We start from the raw sequence: 24,378 nt of genomic DNA on the forward strand, positions 1-24,378 counted from the left end.
AAAAAAAATAAAATAAATATTTATTATAATATAATTCTAGGCAAAAAAAATTGTTTTGAAAAGGCCAAAAATATCAATATTAAGAAAACGTTTAATATAATCAAGGCCTCGAGGAGCATTTATTATTCCATTTAAAAAAAATTTTTCAACTAAATATAAAATTACATTTCGAGGTTAAAAATTATTATTATTATTATTATTATAAATAAGTTAAAGAGGATTTTATCATTTGATGGTGGTACGATAGCCTAAATATTATTATTATTATTATTGACCAATTTTAAAAAAAAAATTTTTATTTATTTTTATTAAAAAATTATTTCTCAATAATTGATTGTCATTAGAAAATATTAAAATAAATTTTTTTTTTGATAAATAAATTTATTATTATTATTATTATTATTATTATTATTATTATTATTATTATTATTATTATTATAGTTTAAAAAAGGTATGAATTATCAAAATATTACCAACGTACATTAAATTAACTTTCACTCATACAAAAATTAATCTTTGGTCGTTACAGGTGACACAAGTACTAATAAGTTAAAAATGATTTTATAAACTCATTTACAAAAATATTTTTTTGTTATAAATTATTTAGTTTTTTTTTTTAACGTAATAATAATAATAATAATATTAGCCTAATAGATATTAAATATAAAAATAAATTATCAAATAATTACCTAATGTTTTAAAAAAAATTTGTCAGGTTATAAAATGACGAATTATGAAAAAGTTGACATAATAATTTTGAGGTCGATAAAAAAAAAAAAAAAAAAAAAAAAAGTTTTCTAGCTTATTTGTTTTCTACTGTATCATCATCATCATCATCGTTTCCTTTCTTCGTCACATTATGAAGGTCTTACGTCTGTTAAAAAAAAAAAAAAAAAAAATTATTTTAAATTATTTTCAACACTTTTCCCGTTTAAACTCATCAAAAGAGTTTAATATTTATAAAAATATTAGAAATTTTCAAAAAAAAAAAAAATTTGTTTCTATTTGAAAAAAAATGTTGTAAAATAAAAAAAAAAATTAATTTTACACAAAATAAAAGTTATTATTTCCATTGAATGTCGTTTTTATTTACTCAAGCAATCATTGTTCTGTCGGTTATTATCTTCCTTTTGTCAAAAATTAAATACGATTCATTTGGTGTTTAGTCGCCAAACGTATGTCGTCCGAAATCTAACAACGGCCTTTTATGAAATTTAAAAAATTTTTTTTTGATACGTACTCATCAATAGGTAGTTAATAATAATAATAAGAAAAAACCGTCGCGGTTGTTGTTGTTGTTGTTGTTGTTGTTCAGCCTGTAAAAGAAAAATCAAAACGGTTATATAAAATTATATTAAATTGTGTCAAAGTAAACTGTCTACGAGTGTGTGTAAAAGTAATTTGTTTTTCAATTTCAGAAAAATTCAAAGAATAAAATTATGGATTGAATCGTTTCGAATTCGATCGTGATCACTTTTTATTTGAATTACCAAAAAAATGAAGGCTCACATATATTTCGATGCCGTTGACTATTCAGTCTTCGGTTTAATGTTATTATTATCATCATTAATCGGTATATATTTTGCATTTTTTGCAAAACAAAAGCAAAACACAACGTCGGAGTATCTCATGGGTAGCAAAAAAATGGGAGTTTTTCCAATATCGATGTCACTTATAGCAAGGCATGTTTATTTATGATGATTACGTCGCGTTGAAAATCCTGTAAAATATAAATAAATTCGTTACTTTTACAGTTACATATCAGGTATAGCTCTCATAGGAATGCCAGCGGAAATATATACATACGGTACACAATTTTGGGTTTTGATCATACCTGAATTGTTGACAAGTATTTGCATGATGGTGGTGTACATTCCCGTTTTTTATTCCCTCCAAATTGTTTCTTCATACGAATACCTAAAAATACGTTTCAATAAAACAGTCAGGACTTTAGGTTCCGCTTTATTTCTCATAAAAATGGTTAGAGGACGTTAAAATTTTTTTTGCTCCTTTTTTTTTTGCTCTTTTTTTGCTCCTTTTTTTTGCTTTTCATCATGGCAAAATATTACATTTCAGATGCTTTATATTCCGATTGTTATTTACGTGCCAGCTTTGGCTTTTTCACAAGTCAGTGGTTTTAGTCTTTACATAATCGTACCGATTATATGCATCGTTTGCATTTTTTACACAACTCTGGTAAAAATTAAATTTTTAATTAATATAAAATTTAAATTTAAATATATTATTTAAAATAATTAAATTAAATTAAATTCGCAGGGTGGAATAAAAGCCGTAGTTTGGACGGATACTCTTCAAATGATATTAATGATATTTGGTGTGTTAACGGTTGCCATCATGGGTACGAGAGAGGTCGGAGGTGTAAATAATGTTTGGAAGAGAAACGAAGAAAGCGGAAGAATTGATTTTTTCAAGTAAAACTTAATTTGATTTCGTCACATTAAAGAAATTTTAAAATAAATTGTAATTTAATGATAATTACGCAGCATGAGTCTCGATCCTCGAATACGTCACACCTTTTGGAATATATTTATTGGAAAATTTTTTCATCATCTCGCTTCTTGCACGGTGAATCAAGCGATGGTACAAAGATGTTTAGCAATGCCAACACTAAATCGAGCTAGAATGTGAGTTTTTTTTTAACATTTTCGAAGCGGTTTTCCCCCTTTACAAAAAATTAACCTGAAAAAGAAAAGTTTAGATTTTAACACGATTAGAGAAACGGAAAAAAAAAAAAAAAAAAACTTTTAGGTGTACGCACCACACTTCATTCCATTTTTTTTTTTTATTTCCATGTGACGACGTTCGTTTTAAGATGTATTAACGTAAATGTTTCTCATCATTAGAACAATTGGAATATTTTCAATTGGAATTGCTACTTTGGTCAGTCTGTCTTGCTATACAGGTATGGTTATATTTGCCGCATTTTACGATTGCGATCCTGTAAAAGGAAAAGTTATAACAAAATCAGATCAAATATTGCCGTATTTCGTTATGAAAATCACAAGCCATATACCAGCACTTCCTGGAATTTTCGTTTCTGGAGTTTTTAGTGCTGCTTTGAGGTAAACATTATCATTCAGCATTTTTCCTTTCCTTATACTTTATTTAAAATTTTTTTCGATTTCCAGTACAATGTCTACGGGATTAAATTCAATGACTGGAGTTATCCTACAGGATTTCATACGTCCTTTACGTAAAAAACCAATATCTGAAGCATCGGCTGCTTTATACATGAAAATAATCGTTCTGATTATTGGTGTTGGCCTATTGATTTTGGCTTTTGTAGTAGATCGTCTTGGTGGTATAATACAAGTAAGTTGGTCCAATATGAAAAAAATTTCTAGAATTTTAGTTTCTATCCTTTTCGTTAAAGAAATTTTAAATGGCTAAAAAAAAAATATTTCAAGTTAATAATTTTAATTTATTTTTAGACTTCCGGGAGTTTAAGTGGAATCACGGCGGGAACTCTTTTAGGAATATTTACCTTAGGTATGCTTTTCCCTTGGGCTAATTCTACAGGAGCTTTAGTTGGTGGAACAACAAGTGCTATTTTCATTGGTTGGATGTCTGTTGGAACTCAAATTGCTGTTAAGAAAAAACAAATTAGATTTCCTGAAAAACCAATTAGTATGAAAGGTTGTGACAATGAAACTTTGTACAATTATCAAAAATATTTAAACGAAAGTATTAAACTTAATGCAAATGATCCGTGAGTAAAATTTTACCTTGTATATTTCAGAGACATAAACTTTTCAATTAAAGATTAAAAATTTTTTGTTACAGGGGAGATCCATTTCCGCTTTATACCGTTTCCTACATATATTATGCATTTTTGGGTACCATCTGCGCCATTGTTGTAGGCTTAATTGTAAGTTTTTTAACTGGTCCAAATGATCCACAATCTATGGATCCAAGATTATTTTCTCCCGTTATTCATAAATATATAAAAAAGAAAAAACAAGTCGAAGCGGATGTTAAATTATTGGATAATTCTAAAAAATAAAAAATAAATTTAATTAATTTTTTTTATAAAATAAATATTTTTTCAATACGTCCTCTTAACTCCTTTGAAATATCATAAAATTATTTTATTTGTCTTTATTAAAAATTCATCATTAAACTGTAACATTCTTCATTAAATACTTTTTTTTTCTTTTAAAAAAGAAGCATTTGAATCGTTAAAATAATGCATTTTAACGAATTTAGAGATTTTTTTCTAGAAAGTTTCCATGGCCGATTTCATTTCGAAAAATTAAAATGTAACGAAACCTAATTATTGGTCACTACAAGTAAAATTAGTTTTAATATGAGTCAAAAATTGTAGATTTATTTCTTACTTACGAGTTAATTCTTTTAAAAACGTTTTAAAATTTAAGTGTTCCTTTTTTTTTTTTAATTTTTTTGAATATAATAAAGTAGTTTACGCTTCAAAATAAAATTTTTTTTTTAACTCTGTGCTTTAACCGTTGATTTAATTGCAGGCGTGCCAACCCTCTCGAATAAATCAATTCAATGCGTTCTCTCTGACGCTTGAATCATAAACTTTATTCGAATAGAGGTTAAGTTAAAATTTGTGTTATTATTAAATATATATCAAGCATATTATAAATTTTAATAATATGCCGAGATAATTTTATAAATACATCGAAATAAACCTTAAAATTTTTTTTTTACAGTTTACAAATATTTTGTAACTATGAATACAACTACTACAGTAAGTTGGGCTGAATCTGCAAACGAGCAAGAAAAACTTTTAAACAAGGTAATTATTATTATTACCATGTAAGGTGTTTTATCGTAATTATAAGTATTTCAAAATTATTAAAAACGATCTTCAAAAAAACGTTAATCTTTTTATAAATAAATAATTTAAATAGATAAAAAGTAACGTGATGACAAATTTTAACCTTTTCATTATGATGAAAGAGTAGAATGTAATATAATTTTTTTTTTAATTCACTTATTCATAAAATTAATTATTATTTAACTTAATTTAAAACGTTTTTTGAATTTGAAATTTCAAAAAAATAATGATCAAGTCGTGAATATCACAATCTTGTGCAATTTTAACTTCAGATTTCTAACGTTGCGCTCAAAGATCAAACCAGTAATGATGCAAAAGAAAATAAAGAGAATTCGAATAAAGTACCTGAAGAAGAATCTCCTGATGTAATATCTGCTGCTGAAAAATCATTTTTGCAAAAAATAATTAGAAAAGGATTGGTAGAGAATAAAAATGATATAGAGGTACAGAGGAAGGATCCAAACTCTCCATTGTATTCTGTTAAATCGTTTGAAGAATTACATTTAAAGCCTGAATTGCTTAAAGGCTTGTACACAATGGGTTTTAATACGCCTTCAAAGATACAGGTACGAAGAAAATCAATTTTAAATACATCATGAAGTCATATTGTAAATATTTAAACTGTTAAATCGTTTCAAATGAATGTTAAATTTCGAATTGAGTTCTTTAACTGATTTTTCTTTCTTTTTTTTTTTTTATTATTATACAGGAAACAACATTACCATCTCTTTTGGCAGATCCTCCAATTAATTTAATAGCTCAATCTCAAAGTGGTACTGGAAAAACGGCAGCATTTACATTGGCAATGTTAAGCAGAGTAGATGCGACTAAAAATTACCCTCAAGTACTTTGTCTGAGTCCGACATATGAGTTAGCCATTCAAACAGGTCAAGTCGCTTCAAAAATGGGAGCATTTTGTCCAGATATATTGATAAGATATGCAGTTAGAGGAGAAGAAGGTAAACATTCATTTTACATTCATTAATGTTGTATGATTTAAAGTAACAATCATTTTTTTTTTTCACTTATCAGTTCCTAGGGGTACTAAATTAAAAGAACACATTATTATCGGAACACCTGGTAAAGTTTTGGATTGGGGATTAAAATATAAATTTTTCGACATGTCCAAAATCAAAGTGTTTGTCCTAGACGAAGCCGACCTCATGATTTCTACTCAAGGTCATCAAGATCAAGTACTCAGGATAAGAAAGTAAATTTAAAAATTTTTTTAAAGATGGATCCCTTATTATTATAAAACTTAAATTATTTTGAAATTTATACGAAATTTCAAATTTTTTAGATTTTTGGGAGAAAAATGTCAAATGATGTTGTTTTCAGCGACTTACGAACAGGAAGTTGTTGAATTTGCCGAAGGAATATTTTTAAATCCAATGATTTTAAGTTTGAAAAGGGAAGAAGAAAGTTTAGATAATATAAAACAATATTATGTTATGTGTAATAGCGAAAAGGATAAATATCAAGCTATAATTAACATATACGGAGTTGTTACCATAGGGCAAGCGATGATATTTTGTCAGGTTAATATTTTTGCGAATTTTTTGAATAACATAATTCTAGCGAAACATTTTTTAAAACTTTACTTTTATAAAAAGTTTTAAACTTACCACATATTTTGATTTTGCAGACTAGAAAAACGGCGAGTTGGTTAGCCGAACATATGTCCAAGGATGGTCATGCTGTTGCCATGCTGTCGGGTGAATTAACTGTTGAACAAAGAATAGCCGTATTAAATAGGTTTAGAGATGGAAAAGAAAAGGTTCTCATAACGACAAACGTTTTATCAAGAGGTGTATATTTTAATGTTTTTTTTTTTTTTTTAAATTTCTTTTTTTACGTTTCTTTAAATCATTCTTTTCGTTATTATTATTATTATTATTTGTAGGTATTGATATCGAACAAGTTACGATCGTCGTTAATTTCGATTTGCCGAGAGATCCCAACGGGAAACCAGATTACGAAACTTATTTGCATCGAATCGGTCGTACGGGAAGATTTGGAAAAGCCGGATTAGCAATTAATTTGATACAGGATCAAAGCGACATGGAAGTATTAAAATCAATCGAAAATCATTTTCAAAAAAAAATTACTTTACTCGATACGGAAGATGCAGACGAAATAGAAAAATTACAAGATTGAATTATTATTATTATTATTATTATTTATTTTTTTAATTTTTGTTTTCCTTAATGACATTTCCTTTAAATCCATTTCGAATTATTTTGAATTCATAAAAATTTCAAAACATTTCGAAATAATTCCCAACACAAACTATCTATACGAAGTTAATAAATAAATAAATAAATTGTACATAAAAAAAATAAATAAATAACTCGATTATTTTAAAATATAAAAGAGAAGTTTACGAAGTACATTTTTAATAAAATGTTTTATTTAATTGAATTAAAAAGACCTCCTTACTACCACGACGCGATATATATATATATTCATGCAGTTACATGTTTTGATTAATAATAATAATAGGACGTTTTTAAACGTTTGAATTTTGTCTTTTTTTACAAAAACCTGATTCAACAGTTACAGTTTTTTTTAATAATCATCACGAGTTTTAGCAAGTTATTAAAATAAATAAATTTTTTTTTTTTTTTTTAAATTAGTTTGATTTATAAGAAAAGAAAATTATATTGCTGAGGTAAGTTAATATTACATTTCAACCAATTTTTTTTTTTTTTTGTAATTTCCATTGTGCGTGTGTGTGTGTCTATTTTATTGAGGCATGCTTTTTTTTTTTTACAATTGTAATTTTATCATAGTTATTGCAAAAAAAAAAAAATTATTAAGTATTGCTTTAATTAAATTAAAAATTATGATTTTTTTAATAAAAATTTATCGATAATCGATAATTGAAAATTTTTCTACTGTTAAGTTTTTATCATAATTTCAAGTATACTAAATTTTAAATTTTTTTTTTTTATCATCGAAAAATCCTGTGGGAAAATCATAAATAATTAAATAAAATATAAATAATCGAATTTAAATTTATAAAAAAAATGTACTTGCATGACGTTAGTACGTTATTATAATTAAATTATTATCATTATTTTGATTACGTGACATTAATTGTATGATATTAAAGTTAAAAAAAAAATTATTAAATTAAATTAAAGTCCAGTTTTTAAATTATTATTATTATTATTTTTTAAAATAATTTTGTGTGATGAATAAACGTAGTAACAAAGGGGTAAAAATTTATTTTATTTTTTATTTTATTGAAAGTAATGTAATTATTTAGGGGATGATTTTATTTATTTTTTTTTTCAAATTTTATTTAATTCTTTAATGAAATAGTTTAAATAATAAAAATTTCAAAAGTTTTTTTTGTAGAGAATTATTTTGTTTTTTTTTTTAATCTTTCTAATCACGTTCACAATTGCCTTGTATTATTATTATTATTATTATTTTATTAGATACTATTATGGTAAATGTAAATTTTTAATTTAAAGGTCGATTACCCATAAAAAAGTAAAAACTACAGCCAAATATTCAATTTTTTTTTGTTTATGATGTTATGTAAAGTTTTGGACATGTAAATGACCTTCTCAATTATTATACATAAGTTGAAAGAAAAGTTTAATAATTTGTCATTATAAATTTTGTAACAAGTTATTTATTTATATAAATTTAATTAAAAATTTTCCGCATGATATTTTTTTAATGACTGGACAAAATGTCTGATGTAGAATGAGTGAAGAAAAAAATTTTGGTTTTTTTTTTGGACGTATCGATTAGATTTTTATTTAAAATTTTAGATTTTAATAAATTTTAACTTTGAGCCTTGGTATTTACAATAAAAAATAAAAAAAATTTTTTTCTTTTACCACATAATAATTTGTCACAAGGTTTTTTTTTGCAAGGCTTTTTATATAGTAAGTGTGCACAGGCTTGATAAATTACCTAATTAAATTCTTCACAACTAGCTAATTGTTTATGACACAAAATTTTTTTTTTTTTTGTGTCCAAATGAATAACAAAACATGAACTAAATAAACTCAAACGATTTATTATTACATAAGATACCTGTTTAACAAAAACAATATAAGGTACCTAGCATAAGCATAATGCCTAAGTTTTGTGTAAATAAAACATATATAAAAGATGGAATCTTGTTGGATTTTATTATGATAAAAATATTTTTAAAAATAAATAATTACTACTGCAGCTTTGTGTAAAAAGTAAATGTAAATTTTATATTCTATATGCATGAATAACAAAAGAAGGCTGAACAACAAGTACAAGGTTAATATATATCATTGGGTCAATAATATAAAAATTTTTTACCTGCCGCCATGTTTTCATCATTTCCTTAAAAATGTAAATTTGTAATTTCCAAAGTTATGTTTCGCGGAAATGAATTTGTCGATATTATTTCAATAATTTTATCATAACTTTATAACCGATAGTTTCTATAAACTATTTTTCATATTTCAAAAGCATTTCTCACTAATTATTTAATTAAAATTAAACTGAATTCACAAACGGGAATTATTATTAACCACATTCCGAAAATGAGAGAGAAACCGTTTTATCGTTTCAAAACAAAAGTTTTGGCGGTTTATCTTATCTAATCCCACGACGAAAATAATTCCGTGTTTGAAGTTAATCAAAGTTTAATTTAAAGGCAGTAATAGTAGTAGTAGTAGTAGCAGTTTTATTTTTGTTATGTTAAAAGGAAAAAAAACTATTTTGAGTTATTTTTGAAATAGTTTCGTTAAAACCTTGTTAGTTAGCGTACCAATTAGATATATATATTACTTTATTCTTTTAAATGAAAAAATATGAGTAATAATTCGACTGAGGATGTTCAAAATCATGAAGAAAAGGTGAGAATTGTTATCAATTTACTTTTAATACAATTTATTCATTTTGTGAATAAGTATTTACGTTATAAAAAAGAAAATTATATAGTTTTTTAAAAAATGTATTACAATTGTTTATTTCAATTTTTATAAATTACTTGCTTTATGGTTTTTGAGCAAGTTCAAAACCATTTAAAAAAAGTGTATATAATAATAGTGTGAATGTTCATGGTATTGAAATCTCTGAATATTTGATTAACTACTGTTTCAAATTGAAATTTGATATATATTTGTTTGAAATTTCTAACAATCTAAGTATTACTTACTCCTGATAATACTTATCGCTAACATTTATTTCCCAAATTAATTTTCTATATCTTATTGAAATATTTTTCGATAAGTTTACCATTATCTCAGAAAATTTTTTTTTTCATAGCCTTTTAAATATTAGAATATGATTGGTAAACAATTGTCGAGAAAATTATTCATTAATAAAAAGAAATTAATTTAATAAATATTAATGTACTTAAAGATTTCCGAATTTGGAGAAGAAACTCCTCTATTGGTCAAAATGGATGATAACGACATGAAGAAATCAAGCGTTGAAGTTTTAGTTAGCAATGATTCTGGTAAAAAATTTCCTCAATATTTGGCAGCAGTCAGTTGTAAGTAAATTTCAATGGTTTAGGCTGTAAGTATCAAAGTATGAGATCATTATTATTTTAAATTATTATTTAGCAACCCTTGGAGCATTTGCACTCGGCACTACACTGGCTTGGACATCTCCCGTATCATCCTCTGAAAATAATTATATCAATGACATAATGAAAGATTTTACTCCGGAACAAATTCATAAAGCATGGTCTTGGGTGGGAGCTTTGATGCCTTTAGGTGCTGCCATCATTTCGACCATGATCGGATGGCTGTTGGGAAAATTGGGGAGGAAAGGCACAATGCTTACACTTGTGATTCCATTTACAATAGGATGGGCACTGATTATTAAACCTTGTGGTGTATGTATTACACATTTTATCCTTTTCAATTATGAATTCCATTTTTAAAATTTTGTGATTATGTTTCAGATATGGATGGTTTATTTGGGAAGATTAATATTAGGAATGTCTGGAGGTGCTTTCGCAGTGGCAGCACCAGTTTACACAGCAGAAATAGCTGAAAAAGAAATAAGAGGAGCCTTGGGAAGTTATTTTCAATTAATGGTTACATTGGGAATATTGTTTGTGTACATAATAGGTGGCAAAGTGACAGCTCAAGTTTTATCAATCATTTGCGGTGTCATTCCTTTAATTTTTGCTCTCATATTTTTTTTCATGCCTGAATCTCCAGAATATTTACTGTCAAAAGTATGATTCCTTTAATTATTATTAAATTTCCACAACTTTTAACAGTTGATTCCTTGATTAAAATTTCCGTTTTTTTTTTTTTTGCAGAATCAAGAAAACGCAGCGAGAAAATCTTTACAATTTTTCCGTGGGAAAAATTATCCCGTAGAAGTAGAACTAAATGAAATTCAATCGCATTTGGATAAATTCAAAATGGAAAAACAATCCCTCATCCAGAGTTTTTCGACGAAAGCGGCTAAAATGTCTTTGTTCATTTCATTGGGTTTAATGTTTATACAACAATTGAGCGGAGTTAACGCCGTTATTTTTTACACCGGCGACATTTTTAAAGTAATCCTTTCCTAGAATAATGCCAATAATAATAATAATAATTGATGTTTTCAAATCAACGAGCATTAACTCTTTTATCATTTTTATTTTCAGGCTGCCAATGCAGATTCGGATTCGAACACTTCATCAATCATTGTCGGAGTCGTACAAGTCGTTTCAACATTTATTTCCACTCTCATAGTTGACCGTTTGGGACGAAGGAAACTTTTACTCGTATCCGCGTCCGCCATGTCAGTTTGCACGTTATTGCTCGGAGTTTTCTTTTTTCTCAAAGATAGCAATCAAAACGTGGATTCGATATCATGGGTCCCTTTGGTTAGTTTGTGCGTTTTCATGGTTGCTTTTTCCATCGGTTTCGGTCCGATTCCGTGGATGATACTCGGAGAATTATTTTCACCGTCTATAAAAAGCACGGCGAGTTCGATCGCGAGTTGTTTCAATTGGATCCTCGCATTTCTAGTCACAAAATTTTACGCTCCCATAAGTAAAGAAGCCGGTACGGGTGTCACGTTTTTCATATTCATGTCCATTTTGATAAACGGTGCCATATTCGTATCGTATTTCGTTAAAGAAACCAAAGGTAAAAGTCAAGAAGAAATTCAAAGAGAACTTGAAGGTTAAACACAAAAAACGCGTTCAATTAGTTATTTTTAAATTGATATAACATATATGTTTATCGATTATGTTAATTGCCATTGAAAAAATTATTATTATTATTATTATTATTGTAAACGTTGCAAGAATTTTATATATACGTATATATATAAATAATTTTTAACGGAAAAAAAAAATCGTTATTTTAAAAAAAAAATTTTTTTAGCATAATATTTTTATTTATTTATTTATTTAAACCTATTTATTTATTATTATCGAATTATTTATTTTTATATTAAAATGTAGGTTTAAAAATAAAAGTTTTTATATATAATAAATAAAGTTATTTAAAACAAAACATTTGATTTTATTTATTTATTTATTTATAATAATATCAATCAATGACAATTAATTAACAAAAAAAAAAAAATGGCTACCCACGATTCGTTTCGCGGGTTATCATCTTAAACACTTTAATCACGATATAAAAACTAAAACTATTCACCGGAATTTTTATTTTTTGTCCTTTTCTAACACTTTACGCACTTAATCATATTAAAATATCATTTAAAAAATATTTCAAAAAGGTAAATAATAAATGAATTATTTGATTATTCTTACCTGTTTTTTATTCGTATTCAAAATGATCATCGCTATCACTTTCCGATCTGTCATAATTATATATTTCAATAACGTTTGTTGCCAACCTAAAAAATTTTAGAAACAAAATTTCCCGGGTCGTTGTTTCAAAACTTTTTCGAAACAATAATGTAAACAATTTTTTAATGTGAAATATACTCACTCGGGTTTGTATTGATACGTGTTTAAACTTTCCAATATATTTTCTTTGAAATTAATTTTTTGTTTTTTTAATCCAAATGAAACGAAATTAATGCAACCACTCAAACCGTAATTATTCATAAACCATAATCTATCTTCATAGGGTAGAAAATTTGACGGTGCTCCTCCTTAAAAATTATAAAAAAAATTAATTAGTTTTTTAATATAATTTATATAAATTTTTTAAAAATAAATAATTTAGATACCTAAATAAATATCACCGACGACACGATTCGTTGTAAATTTTGTATAATTTGTATAAGTTATCGAATCCACGTGTAAAACGACGGATTCGTTTGTTCTTTTTGCTATCAACGTGTGATTTTTATCAAACGATAATCTTTCCCTTGTTTGAACTTGAAGTTTTATTCCTTGATTTTTATAAGTGTATTCTACTTTTCCATCGATCACTGACAAAAAAAAAAAAAAAAAAATTTTTCTCACATAAATTTATTTTGTATTTAAAATCAAAAAAAAAAAAAAAAATTTGTTAAAATATTTTAAATTACATCCAATTAGTAAATAATTGTGCACGTTTCCACGCCATAATAAAAGTCCGTTTGATTTTGTTGTTGTGAAATGTATTTCAATCGTTTCCGGTTCCGCCAATGAAAATCTGTATAAATATTTTGATGGAAGTTTTACGTAACCGTCACCTCCGACGCAAAACGATGATTGTTCCTCTGTAAAAAAAATTATTTATTTTAGCGAACCTGAAAAAATTTTTTTATTAAATTACTGTTAAATTGTACCTTTTTCACAAGTTAAACCTGAATAACCGAGACTGCAACTACATGATAAACTAGAAATTTTATTTGAACAAAAATTTAAATCTTTTCTTTTACACGGTGATAACATGTTACAAAGATCACGTTGACTGTTACATCCTCTTCCGTAGCAACTGGGCGGACACGAATCTTTCTGAATTTAAAAAAAAAAAATTAATAAATAAAAAAAATTGTGGGGAGAAAAAAAAATACGACGGCCATTATACTTACTTCACCTCTTTGTGCTTCCGGACATAAACAAACAAAACCCAATTGAGTGGGTGCGTCCAAACATTTTCCAATATTACGACACGGATTTAAACGTTCGGAACATTTTCCGCATAAATTAACATTCGTTGAATAACTTCCTTCTTTAATCAAACTAAAAACTTTATCATCAATTACCAATCTACTTATGCAACCGTCCAACGATGGTATTTCTGTAAAAAATTAAAAAAAATTTTTTTATTAAAGAAAAAGAAAAAGAAAAAATTTATTTATAATAAAAAAATTTCTACTTTTAATATGTAAATGATGTAAATGTGATTTTTTAGAATTGGAAAATGTCGTTCCACCACCGACGTAAAAATTATTAAATAAACTCGTATAAATAACATCTCTGAAATTATTAAAATGTTCTATTTTTTCTTCCAATACCGCAGAATTCGAATCGTAAATAATTAATTTAACTGTAAAAAAAAAAAAAAAAAAAAATAGAAAAAATTAAATTGATCCATTGTTTTGATGGCGAAAATTGTTTTACGACAAAAAAAAATTGGTTTTGTACCTGTTTTTAACGTCATTTCAACCATAATCGTATACCAAACGTTATGATTAAGATTAATCGTCGAATTAAAATGATGTCTTTTTTCATAATCCAGGTGCAACAAAATGGAAACCTTTTTATCGTGAATGTATAAGACAAATACATCGTTTTCATCTTTGAAAAGTAAACCTGAAATACAAAAAAAAAAAAAAAATTACATACATGTAAATTTATTTTAATTCTGTTTACTATATAAAATTACCATCATTTTTTTTCGTTTCGAACGATATTTCATAAACGATTTTTTTTTTCGACGATAACGTTGTCGGTAAAACCAAAAAACTATTTAATTCTTGCGTGAATTTAGGTACGAAACCATCGACGATCAAACTGAAAACTTTTTTAAACCGCGGATTTGATCGCATTTACACACGTACGATGCATTATGTTGAATTTGAACGAAGGAATCATTAAACCCCCGTAAAAATTTAAAAAAAAATATAAATTAATTTTAAATAATATTAAATTAAAATAAATAATGACAATTTTTTTTTTATATAAAATATATAATATATAATTACTGGAATTTCGCATTCGTCTCCAGATAATTTACCATTCAATTTTTCCCATTTAAGTTTTCCATCGCAACCGTTACAAAGTAATTCGTGATATGAACCGAGTGTCACAAATTGTGCATCTAAATAAAATATTATTATTATTATTTAATAATTTTATCTTACCGATTTATATATATATAATTAATCTTCGATTTGAAATTTTAAATAATTATAAATATTAATAACCTCTTTCTTCGGCAACCTAAAAAAAAAAAAAAAAAGAAATTAAATACCGTGTGAAATATTTAAAATGAAACCGTTAATAATAATTATTATTATTATTTTACTTACCAATTCCCGCAAAACCGTTACCGACACTTCTTTTTCAGATTCTCCTGCTTCATTTTTAGCAACGCATATTAAACCAATCAAATCGGAAAATGCTTTTAATTTAACCGTTATTTCCGGTGGATTTAAATACATGTTTGCCAAAACGTCGTTGTCCCTAAAATTTAATCACGATTATAAAAGAAAATACGAGGGTGAAAGTTTTTATTTAAAAAAAAAGGTACACGAACTTGATATTTCTTTTATAACTTTTCAATTGATTTTTCCACATTAATTTCGGGAGTGGATTTCCAATGGCGGAACACCTAACGCTTATTTCTTCATTTTCATAAACTTCAATATGAGTTTCCGACAGTGTTATTTCCGGTACGAACATGACGTTGATTTCGGAAAATGCTTCATCTCGTCCAACCGAATTTTGACCTTTGCACTGATATATTCCACCATCGTAACGTGAAATGTTTAAAAATCTTACGAGAAAAAAATTATAATTAATTTTATATACCTAAAAGAGTAAATAATAATAATAATAAAAACTTACTCTAATTTTTCACCGTCTTTATATTTTTTAAATTCTCCATTAATTTCTTTGAGCCAATATAATGTCGGTTTGGGTTTACCCTCTAATACCACGCATTCTAAAAATGCTCGCTCACCTTCGATGGGTATGAGTGAAGAAGGTACGATTTTTAATTTAGGTGGAATTTTCGTTTCTTTTACTTCTACAAAAACTCGTCCGACATCTTCACCCGCAGTTGTGTTTGCTTCGCATTGATAAATCCCACTATTTCCGAGAGTCGCACCTTTTATTTTTAATATTCCATTATTTATTTTAACATTATTATCGATTTTACCGGAAATTTTCATCCATGTAACCGATGGAGCCGGTTTTCCAGTTGCCGAACATTTAACTTCAAAATCACCGTCTTCCAATATGATAGTATCATTTTTATCAATGCTGATAACGGGAGGCGTTAATTTTTCTTTAACGTTAACCCATGCTGATTGTTCAATGCGTCTTCCATCGGATGAAAGAGCCTTACAAGTATAATTACCGGAATCGTCAATTTTTGAATTTGTTATATTTAAATTGCCATTTTTTTCAAAAGTTCTAAAAAAAGGCAAAATTTTGTTGGGACGCGACCAACTAACCGAACTGTTGGCAGTTGTCTTACATTGTAAAATGATATCATCTCCTTCTTCTACCTCTTGCCATTTTGGTATAATGTGAACCAAGTCACAATTTTCTGAAAAATAAGCGAGGGGAATTTTTTAATAATGATAATTTTTTTTAAATAAAATCTTTATAATTAATGTAATATATACGATCCGTACTTACTCTCAACAATTAAAAGAACAGAACAGACATCTTTATCTCCTATCGAATTTTCTGCTTCACACGTATAAATTGTTCCGTTATCTTGCAAAGTAACGGCTTCGATTGAATAAACACCACCTGTAGATTCAACTTTTTGACGAGTACCATTTTCTTTTTTGGCAAACCATGTTGTTATTGGTTGCGGATAACCAGTTACTTGACAAATAAAATCTTTACTCTTGGTTTCTTTGACGTGTGTCACGGTCGAATAGCAATTTGTAATTTTAACAGGTTGAAAAGTTGCTAATAAAAATGATTACGAACGATTAGTATTAAAAAATGAAGTAAAGTTTTTACTAGAACTTTCTCCATTTCGCAAACTGTTAGTATTTACCAGTATTTTCAACGATCGCCAACACTTTACCAACTTCCATTCCTTTCACATTATGCACCAAACATTCTACTTGTATCAAATCTTCACTGAATTCTACGTTAAAATTAATGAATCCATTATAGTCGTTTGTTTTTTGATTTGATGAAAGTAAAGTTCCTAGAAAAGGTCCCTCAGTTCTATCCAAGAAAATTTTCTTGTAAGAAATTTTCATTTTTTCTCCGCTATCATAAGAACAATTAAATGATACCGAACCACCACCCACATCACTAGTTATTTTATTGGGAGAAATTTTTACAGTTAGGTGAGTTGAATTTTGTGCTGTAAATTTTTAAAAATTAATTAAATTTATCAACTTTTCCTTTTTTTTTTTTTTTTTTTCAAAGAAAATATTCATGGTGTGAAAACTCACACGAAACAACTTCATTTTCACATTGTAATCCTGTAAAACCGGGTTTACAAATACAGTAGGTATTGTTGTAATCATCCTTTCCACATTTTTCTTCTCTATTATTGCATTCGCAAGGTTTACAAATGGGTTTCTTTTCTTTTTTCGAATTCTCTTGATAAAAACCTTTTGGACAACTCTGAAAAAAAAAAATTTAATGTATTTTTCGTCGTCTGCGAATTGAATAAGGTTAAAAATTTTTATTTTACCAAACAGCCTTCCACGGGATCACAATTATCACATTCGCATTTAAGACATAAATTTGTATTTTTCTTTTTATAGTAACCCTGTGCACAATTTTCGCAACTTAATCCAGAGTAACCCGGGGGACAAAAACATTGCTCGACGTCAGAAGCCAATTCGGAACCTTTAAAAATTAAATTTTATTCAATTTTAATTTTTTCGTTAAAATTAAATTTAATTTTATAATTAATCGTTAGGATTTTTCTTTACCTGTACCTAAAAGTTGCGCATCGCTCATTCTGACCCAAGTCAAATTAACTTTACCGGATGATATATGATAAGGAGATTCAATATAAATTGCTTTTATTTTAGTTAAAGCTAATAAAAATTCACTTCTATTTGCAAATGTTTTATCTGCTTTTTTCCAATGTCCTTCTAGTAAAGGTACAAACCAAGTTTTTTCTTTTTCTCTCGTACTTTTATCAATATTGGAATGGGTGAATGAAAGCGTTGTTTCATTAACCTGTTAAAAAAAAAAAAAAAAAAACTTCAACAAATAAAATATTTAAAAAATTTAAAAAATTTTCATTATGAGACTCACGGTAAGGATTTCAACGCTAAGAAGAGAATTTTGTTTTGGCATTTCGTGACTGTACTTTAAAGAATATTTAATATGACCTCCATAAGATCCCAATCTGTTTCCACTAAAAATGGATGGTAATAGCCAAAAGTTTCTCTGAAAAAATATAAATATTGATAAATCTTACGTACTTATAAACATGCATACGATTAAATAATTAAAAATAAATTATTTTTTATTTACTCCGTTGGAAGAATTGTATCCACCTAAGGAAAAACTAGAAATTTCCGTTCGATATAAAGTTGAACCGTTGCATTTATCCGTAACGCCACTACACCAACATTTAACACAAGTTTTAAACTTATCAACATTGTAATACCCCGGTTGACAGCTTACCGTGTTGTTACAAAAATCTCCAGTGTAATTTTCCTAAAATTATGATTATTTAAAATTAATAATAAAATAAATAAATAAATAAATAAATCAAAATACAATGAAAAAAATTTTGATTTTTACCTTACAATTACATTTTCCATTAAAGTCTGGAAATAAACTCAACGAACCGTTAATACTGCATGGACTTTTAACACATTGACTTCCAGAGAGAAAAAAACCGTTTTTGCTATCACATCTAAATGAAAATTTTTTTACAGGTATTCAATTCGGCGATTTCAACAAATCATTTTTCTTTTAAATAAAATAACTTACTGTATTTTTCGACAAATAAAATCATCATTTTCAATTTTTCTTTCATATCCTTGTGCACAAGACTGGGGGGAAAAAAAAAAAAAAAAAAAAAAAAAAACAAAAATTAAACATAAATTTTAAAAAATGGGAAAAAAAATATTAAATAAGTAAAATCACCTCGCATGATAATCCCATGTATCCTTCAGGACAAATACATTTTTCAACATAACTAACGGAAGCATTTGATTCTTCAATAAAAGATGATTCTAAATATATGTTTGTATTTTTTGTCCATTTTTCGTAAATTCCTTTACTATATTCGCATCTGTTCATAAAATTTAGTCATTTTTTTAAAATCGGTTTTTCATCGTTTTAATTTATTTAATGAGATGAGTACCGTACCTGAACAAAATACGATTTATACCAGAAAGTACAGACATTAAATCTTTTCGTGTGGCAGTCGTTCTGTTTAAATGATGCCAATTTCCAGGCCAAAATCTAACATCTACGGTATTTGAACTCGGTGAAATTATGTTAAAGGTGTAGAACAAAGAAGTTTTACTACCCTGTAAATTATAATAATGAAATTAATTCAATAATTTACATTTAAATATTTTAAAAATTGTTTAAAAAAGTACCTCGATTATAATATCAGGTGCATCAGGCATGTAATTGATTTTTTTAGAATATCTTGGAATTCTCATACTTCGACCGTATGATTTTAAAAATGAATTTTCATTAAGTTCTTCTTTTGTTAAAACGTAATATTTTATTTTTTGTTCCTATTAAAATAATTTTATGTTATATTATTATCAAACCGAACAAGTAACGTAATTTAACGTATAAATAAATAAAATAATAATAATTTTTTTTATTTTAACACCTTGTCTTTTGTTACATTAGTTCCAACGGTGTTGACAATTTTTCCATTGTTTTCCACTCGAATGTCTGTAACTGCGGATGGAAATGGTATGGTAACGACAGTCGGTTTAGATTTTATATTTTGACAATTGGTGGTTTTTCCAGAGCAAAAGCAATCCAAACAATGTTCTATGTTGTCTTCGCTTTTAATTTTAAAACCGTTGCAAGAAATGTAATTTTTACAAATAACCAAAGATTTTGGCTGAGATTCTGAAACGCCGACAGAGTTTTCAGCAACGCAACTATAAGCACCCTGATCCGCTTGCTAAAAACGTATAAATATTAATTAATAACTTGCAATAAAATTAAAAAAACGTAATACATATAAAAATCATAATATAAAAACCTGAAAATTCGGACACAAAAGCATTCCACGCCCTTCCAGGGATACTTGTTGACATTTTGATGGAACGTGTCCTTCGTATTTTTTCCATTTAATCAAAGGCTCTGGAAAACCGACAAATTCACATTCCAAAAGAAGAGTTTCGAAATTATCCGAATCATCCAATTGACAAAGCAATTCTTTTCTATGCTCCGGTAATAAAGTAATTTTAGGCGGCCAAAACTCTAAATTATAATTAAATTTTTTTTTTTTTTTTAAATTGATTTTTTCTTAATAAAAAAATTTTCTTAGATATTTTTAAAAATTACGTACCACAATCGAATTCATCGGAACCATCTTGACAATCTTTTTTTCTATTACATCTTAACGATTTATTTACTTTTTGACCATCGTTGCATTCGAAAATACTCACGTGATCTACAAAATTATAAATACGGTTAAAAAAAATTCAATATTTTCATTTAAAAAAAAAAAAAAAAAAAATTTGACTTAATCACCTTGACAAAAGTAACCATTTTCCGATTCATTTTTGGCGGCGCACGCGGGAAAATTAATTATTCTAGAAGGAATCGGTGTTGTGAGTTCTAAAGTAAATAAATTAGTTGTATAATTTTTACTGAAAGTCGTTACTACACTTGTTGTGGTTTCCGTTTTATTTTCTACAAATAAAAAGTAACAAATAAGTTAATAATAAACTCATTCAGACATCACAAAATTATTTAACCGCTAATATATTAATAATATCAATGAGTTAATTATGAGTAAACCCTCAAATTGTTAAAAATTAATTGTTTAAAACCCGGTGGTTTTGTTAAATAAAAAATTATTTATACTTACTGTCAACAACAGATACAAAAAATTTTTTTAATACATTTCTTTTTTTATTTTTACTTTTGTACAAACAAATATATATTCCTTTGTGAGTAATATTTACTTTTGGGATAACAAGTAAGTTTTTATATTGGATGGAATTTTCTGGCAACGATTTGTTGTTTTCCCGAAACCAATGAATATTTACATTATTTGTTTTCTCTGTTGCACAATTCAAAGTCAAGACGTCATCTGTGGAAATTACATTTAAAGCAAAATATTTACATGTAAGCCCATTAAAAAAAATTAATTGATCAAAATTAAACATGCATAAAAATTTTGTTAAAAAAAAAAAAAGAGAGGATATCATACATAATAATCTCAATAAACAATTTTCTTTTTAGTAAATGTTAATAATAATTGTTATAAAAAAATTAGTTTTACTACCCCATTATTTTGATAAAATTAAAAAAAATGATTAATTGTTTGTAATTTTTACCTACCTTTGATGTTCATTTAACAAACAATGCACATATATATATATATATATATATATATATATATATATATAATAAATAATAATAATAATTGTTATAAAATTAATTTAAATATACTCAAAAAAATAATAATAATAATCTTTTTTAACTTGTAAAAAGTTTTATGATTTTTGAATATGAAAGAAAATTGAAACTTACCAATTACTGTTTTGTAGCTGAAAAAATCTAAAAATCCCAACGCTAAAATAATATAAATAATTTTTAGAAAACATTAATAATAATTTATTTAATTAATAATATTATAAAATAAATAACTTACTTGTATGAATGAATAAAGGAAACAAAAATATAAACGATAATTTGAGGAGCATTTCGATGAGACTCCTATGAAGAAGTCCTGAAATTATTCAACATATATATTATTATTATTATTAAAATTATTCTTATTAAAATAAATTATTATTATTATTATTGAAAAGCAAAAAAAAAAAATTACTGATATTTACTTAATATTTAAAACTAAAGTTTGAATATAACGTATTTTAATATGGCGTTAGTATATTCAAATGACTCGGATTAATTATAATAAAATTTTATTTTTTTTTTTTAATAAAAAAATGAATTTAATAAAAAAAAATCTGTAGGTAAATTTAAAAAAAAAAAAAAAAAAACAAATTAATTAATTGATTATCATAATTAATGATATTTAAATAAAAATTAAGCACGATTAATATATGGCGTATAGAAATTAAAAAAAAAAACACATTTTTAATGCTTGCTAACACTGAAAGTTACAAAAAAAAAAAAAAAAAAAAAAGTGCAAGTTTTAAATTTAACACTCAGGAAAAAACAAAAAAAAAAAATTCTCTATAAAAAATAATTAAAAAAAAAATCATACCTAATTTTAAAGTATAAAATCAGGTTCACGAGCTTCACCAAAAAACGCTACACGAAAAGTAATAATTTTTAATTCATTAATTCAACGGGGAGGGAAAATAATAATAATAATAATAATACATAAAACTTTATAAAAAAATTATCTACTTTCAGTAATAATTAAGAGTTTAACTGGCAAAAAATATTCTTCTTAAGCAAATTATTATTTTTTTTTTTTTTGTTTGATCCAATGAGAGAGCTGAATAAAAATGCAATCTCAGGGAAATATAAGTTAAAAAAAAAAAAATTTGCTTAGTTTTATTTTATATCACTTATATTCTTATGGTTTTTTTTAAAAAGATTTTTATGCTTTTTCTTTATTTTTATTTACTTAATCGAAAACCATTGTTTCTTCTTCTTAAAATCTAATTTTTTTTTTTCAATCTTTACTTTTTTTATAAAAAATAATTGTACGACTTCACGTTTTACATTATGTTTTATTATCATTAATTTTTTTCATTTATTTCGAACGATTTTAAAAGATTTTTCTTATTTATCTTTAAACTTACTCTTATATTAAATGATTTACCATGATTAAATTCATCACTCAACGATTTTCAACAGGAAAAAAAAAACAAAAAAACGATTAACTTTTCTAAATGCTTCCATTCCATTAAAAAAAATTTTGAAAGAATGAAAAAACTGTCGCCAACTTGCAAAATGAAATTCAGTTTTTTTCCTTAACGGATAACGGATTTTGGCGCCATTTTGTTATTCTAGAAATTCGTTAATGTCTGAAAAGCATCAACATCAGTTTTTTACATATTAATAATTATTTTGTGACGTTATTTAAATTTAAAAAAAAATTTGAAACAATTTATTATTTATAAAGAGAAGAAAATAGAGTTTCTTATACGTATATATTCGAATCTAACGTAAGTTAAACGAATTAAAACGTAAATTATAGATTTTTAATTTGGTTTTGATGTTGTTTTCATTCTAATCCTTTTGTTTTTTTTTAAGGTTTTTCGAAGATTATTTTTTTTTATGCGTTCACGTACGAATTAAACATACATAATCGTATTTACACGTTGTATACTGAAAAAAAAAAGTTATATTATATTACATTTCAATGAAATAAGAACTTTAAAATAAATCCCTTAAACTTGCAAATTTCTCTGAATGGATAAGTAAAACTGGAATGTTATGTTGGTTAAATAAATAATTTTTTTTTTATACTAAAACGGGTAAGATTTAATAATTATAATTTTTAAAAACGATTATCCACATAATTACTTGTAAAGGTAAAAGACTTGATGAGACTTTGAACCTAAGCAAATAAAAAAATTGATGATTGAAAATTTTTATAAATAAAACTGAAAAATTTTATTAATTTTCAATTTCAGAATAAATTTTAATTAAATCGATCAAAGTGTACAAAAAAAAAAAAAAATAAGGAAAGAAGGAAAATATTATTACATAAATTTACCATAGATGAAAGAATAAATTTTGCAAGTATTGCAATATAAATTTCACCTTGTTAATTCATCATTTAATTTTTTAATAAAATTTTTGTTAATATTTAAAATATTGACAGGAGAGTGATGTTATATAAATATTTTATCAATTAAAATTATTAATTATTTTTTTGAATCGAGATAAAAACAATCAAGAATTAAATTTTAAACAAAACAAAAACAACAAAGAGTTTTTTATTTAAAAAAAATTATTTCAAAGAAATAAGAAAGAAAAAAAAATAGTTTAGCTTGCAATTATGTATATATATATTGTAACTCTAAGGAATGAAATAAAATTTTATTCTTAGAAAATGAAATTTTAGATTTTGTTTTTTTTTTTTTATTATTTATAATAATTATATTTTTGTACGGTATAACATTGACATAAAAAGGCCATTAAATAATAATAATACTATTATATATTTTATTTTAAAGCATATTAATTTTTTTAAATAAAAAAAAAAAACTATATTTACTTCAAACTAATACGTACATAATTTTTTTTTTGTATAATTATTTATACCCTGAACAATTCCAAAATTATTATTTTTTTATTAAAATATTTTTCAAGATATTTAAGAAAA

The 24,378-nt window shown here is 25.6% G+C and overlaps 4 protein-coding genes across 4 annotated transcripts; 3 read left to right on the plus strand and 1 right to left on the minus strand.

Moving 5' to 3' along the window:
* Positions 1–1,497: 1,497 nt before the first annotated feature.
* Positions 1,498–4,024, plus strand: Phum_PHUM497930 (sodium-dependent multivitamin transporter, putative; the record flags this gene model as incomplete). The annotated part of the gene is made up of 9 exons (XM_002430709.1): positions 1,498–1,667; positions 1,755–1,980; positions 2,077–2,196; positions 2,278–2,432; positions 2,505–2,645; positions 2,865–3,083; positions 3,150–3,333; positions 3,453–3,730; positions 3,805–4,024. The coding sequence occupies 9 exons, from the start codon at positions 1,498–1,500 to the stop codon at positions 4,022–4,024; spliced, it is 1,713 nt and encodes a 570-aa protein (XP_002430754.1).
* A 693-nt stretch (positions 4,025–4,717) lies between these two features.
* Positions 4,718–6,982, plus strand: Phum_PHUM497940 (ATP-dependent RNA helicase DDX19B, putative; the record flags this gene model as incomplete). The annotated part of the gene is made up of 7 exons (XM_002430710.1): positions 4,718–4,783; positions 5,098–5,391; positions 5,535–5,784; positions 5,858–6,035; positions 6,126–6,363; positions 6,471–6,633; positions 6,729–6,982. 7 exons carry the CDS (start codon positions 4,718–4,720, stop codon positions 6,980–6,982), a joined length of 1,443 nt encoding a protein of 480 aa, XP_002430755.1.
* A 2,657-nt stretch (positions 6,983–9,639) lies between these two features.
* Positions 9,640–11,972, plus strand: Phum_PHUM497950 (sugar transporter, putative; the record flags this gene model as incomplete). Its single annotated transcript, XM_002430711.1, has 6 exons — positions 9,640–9,684; positions 10,193–10,325; positions 10,399–10,673; positions 10,743–11,021; positions 11,109–11,351; positions 11,445–11,972. 6 exons carry the CDS (start codon positions 9,640–9,642, stop codon positions 11,970–11,972), a joined length of 1,503 nt encoding a protein of 500 aa, XP_002430756.1.
* A 601-nt stretch (positions 11,973–12,573) lies between these two features.
* Phum_PHUM497960 (cell adhesion molecule, putative) lies at positions 12,574–21,420 on the minus strand (the record flags this gene model as incomplete). Its single annotated transcript, XM_002430712.1, has 29 exons — positions 12,574–12,652; positions 12,748–12,910; positions 12,992–13,195; positions 13,328–13,468; positions 13,538–13,706; positions 13,784–13,992; positions 14,128–14,241; positions 14,340–14,507; positions 14,581–14,708; positions 15,252–15,380; positions 15,454–15,693; positions 15,765–16,470; positions 16,563–16,844; positions 16,936–17,253; positions 17,345–17,519; positions 17,590–17,747; positions 17,834–18,086; positions 18,165–18,299; positions 18,387–18,572; positions 18,660–18,774; positions 18,852–18,913; positions 19,008–19,155; positions 19,233–19,396; positions 19,469–19,612; positions 19,714–20,016; positions 20,098–20,318; positions 20,407–20,511; positions 20,592–20,753; positions 21,408–21,420. 29 exons carry the CDS (start codon positions 21,418–21,420, stop codon positions 12,574–12,576), a joined length of 5,394 nt encoding a protein of 1,797 aa, XP_002430757.1.
* Positions 21,421–24,378: the final 2,958 nt, after the last annotated feature.

This window comes from Pediculus humanus, genomic scaffold, assembly GCF_000006295.1.
Source record: "Pediculus humanus corporis 1103172108266 genomic scaffold, whole genome shotgun sequence".
In the NCBI taxonomy this organism is placed as follows: Eukaryota; Metazoa; Arthropoda; class Insecta; order Psocodea; family Pediculidae; genus Pediculus; species Pediculus humanus.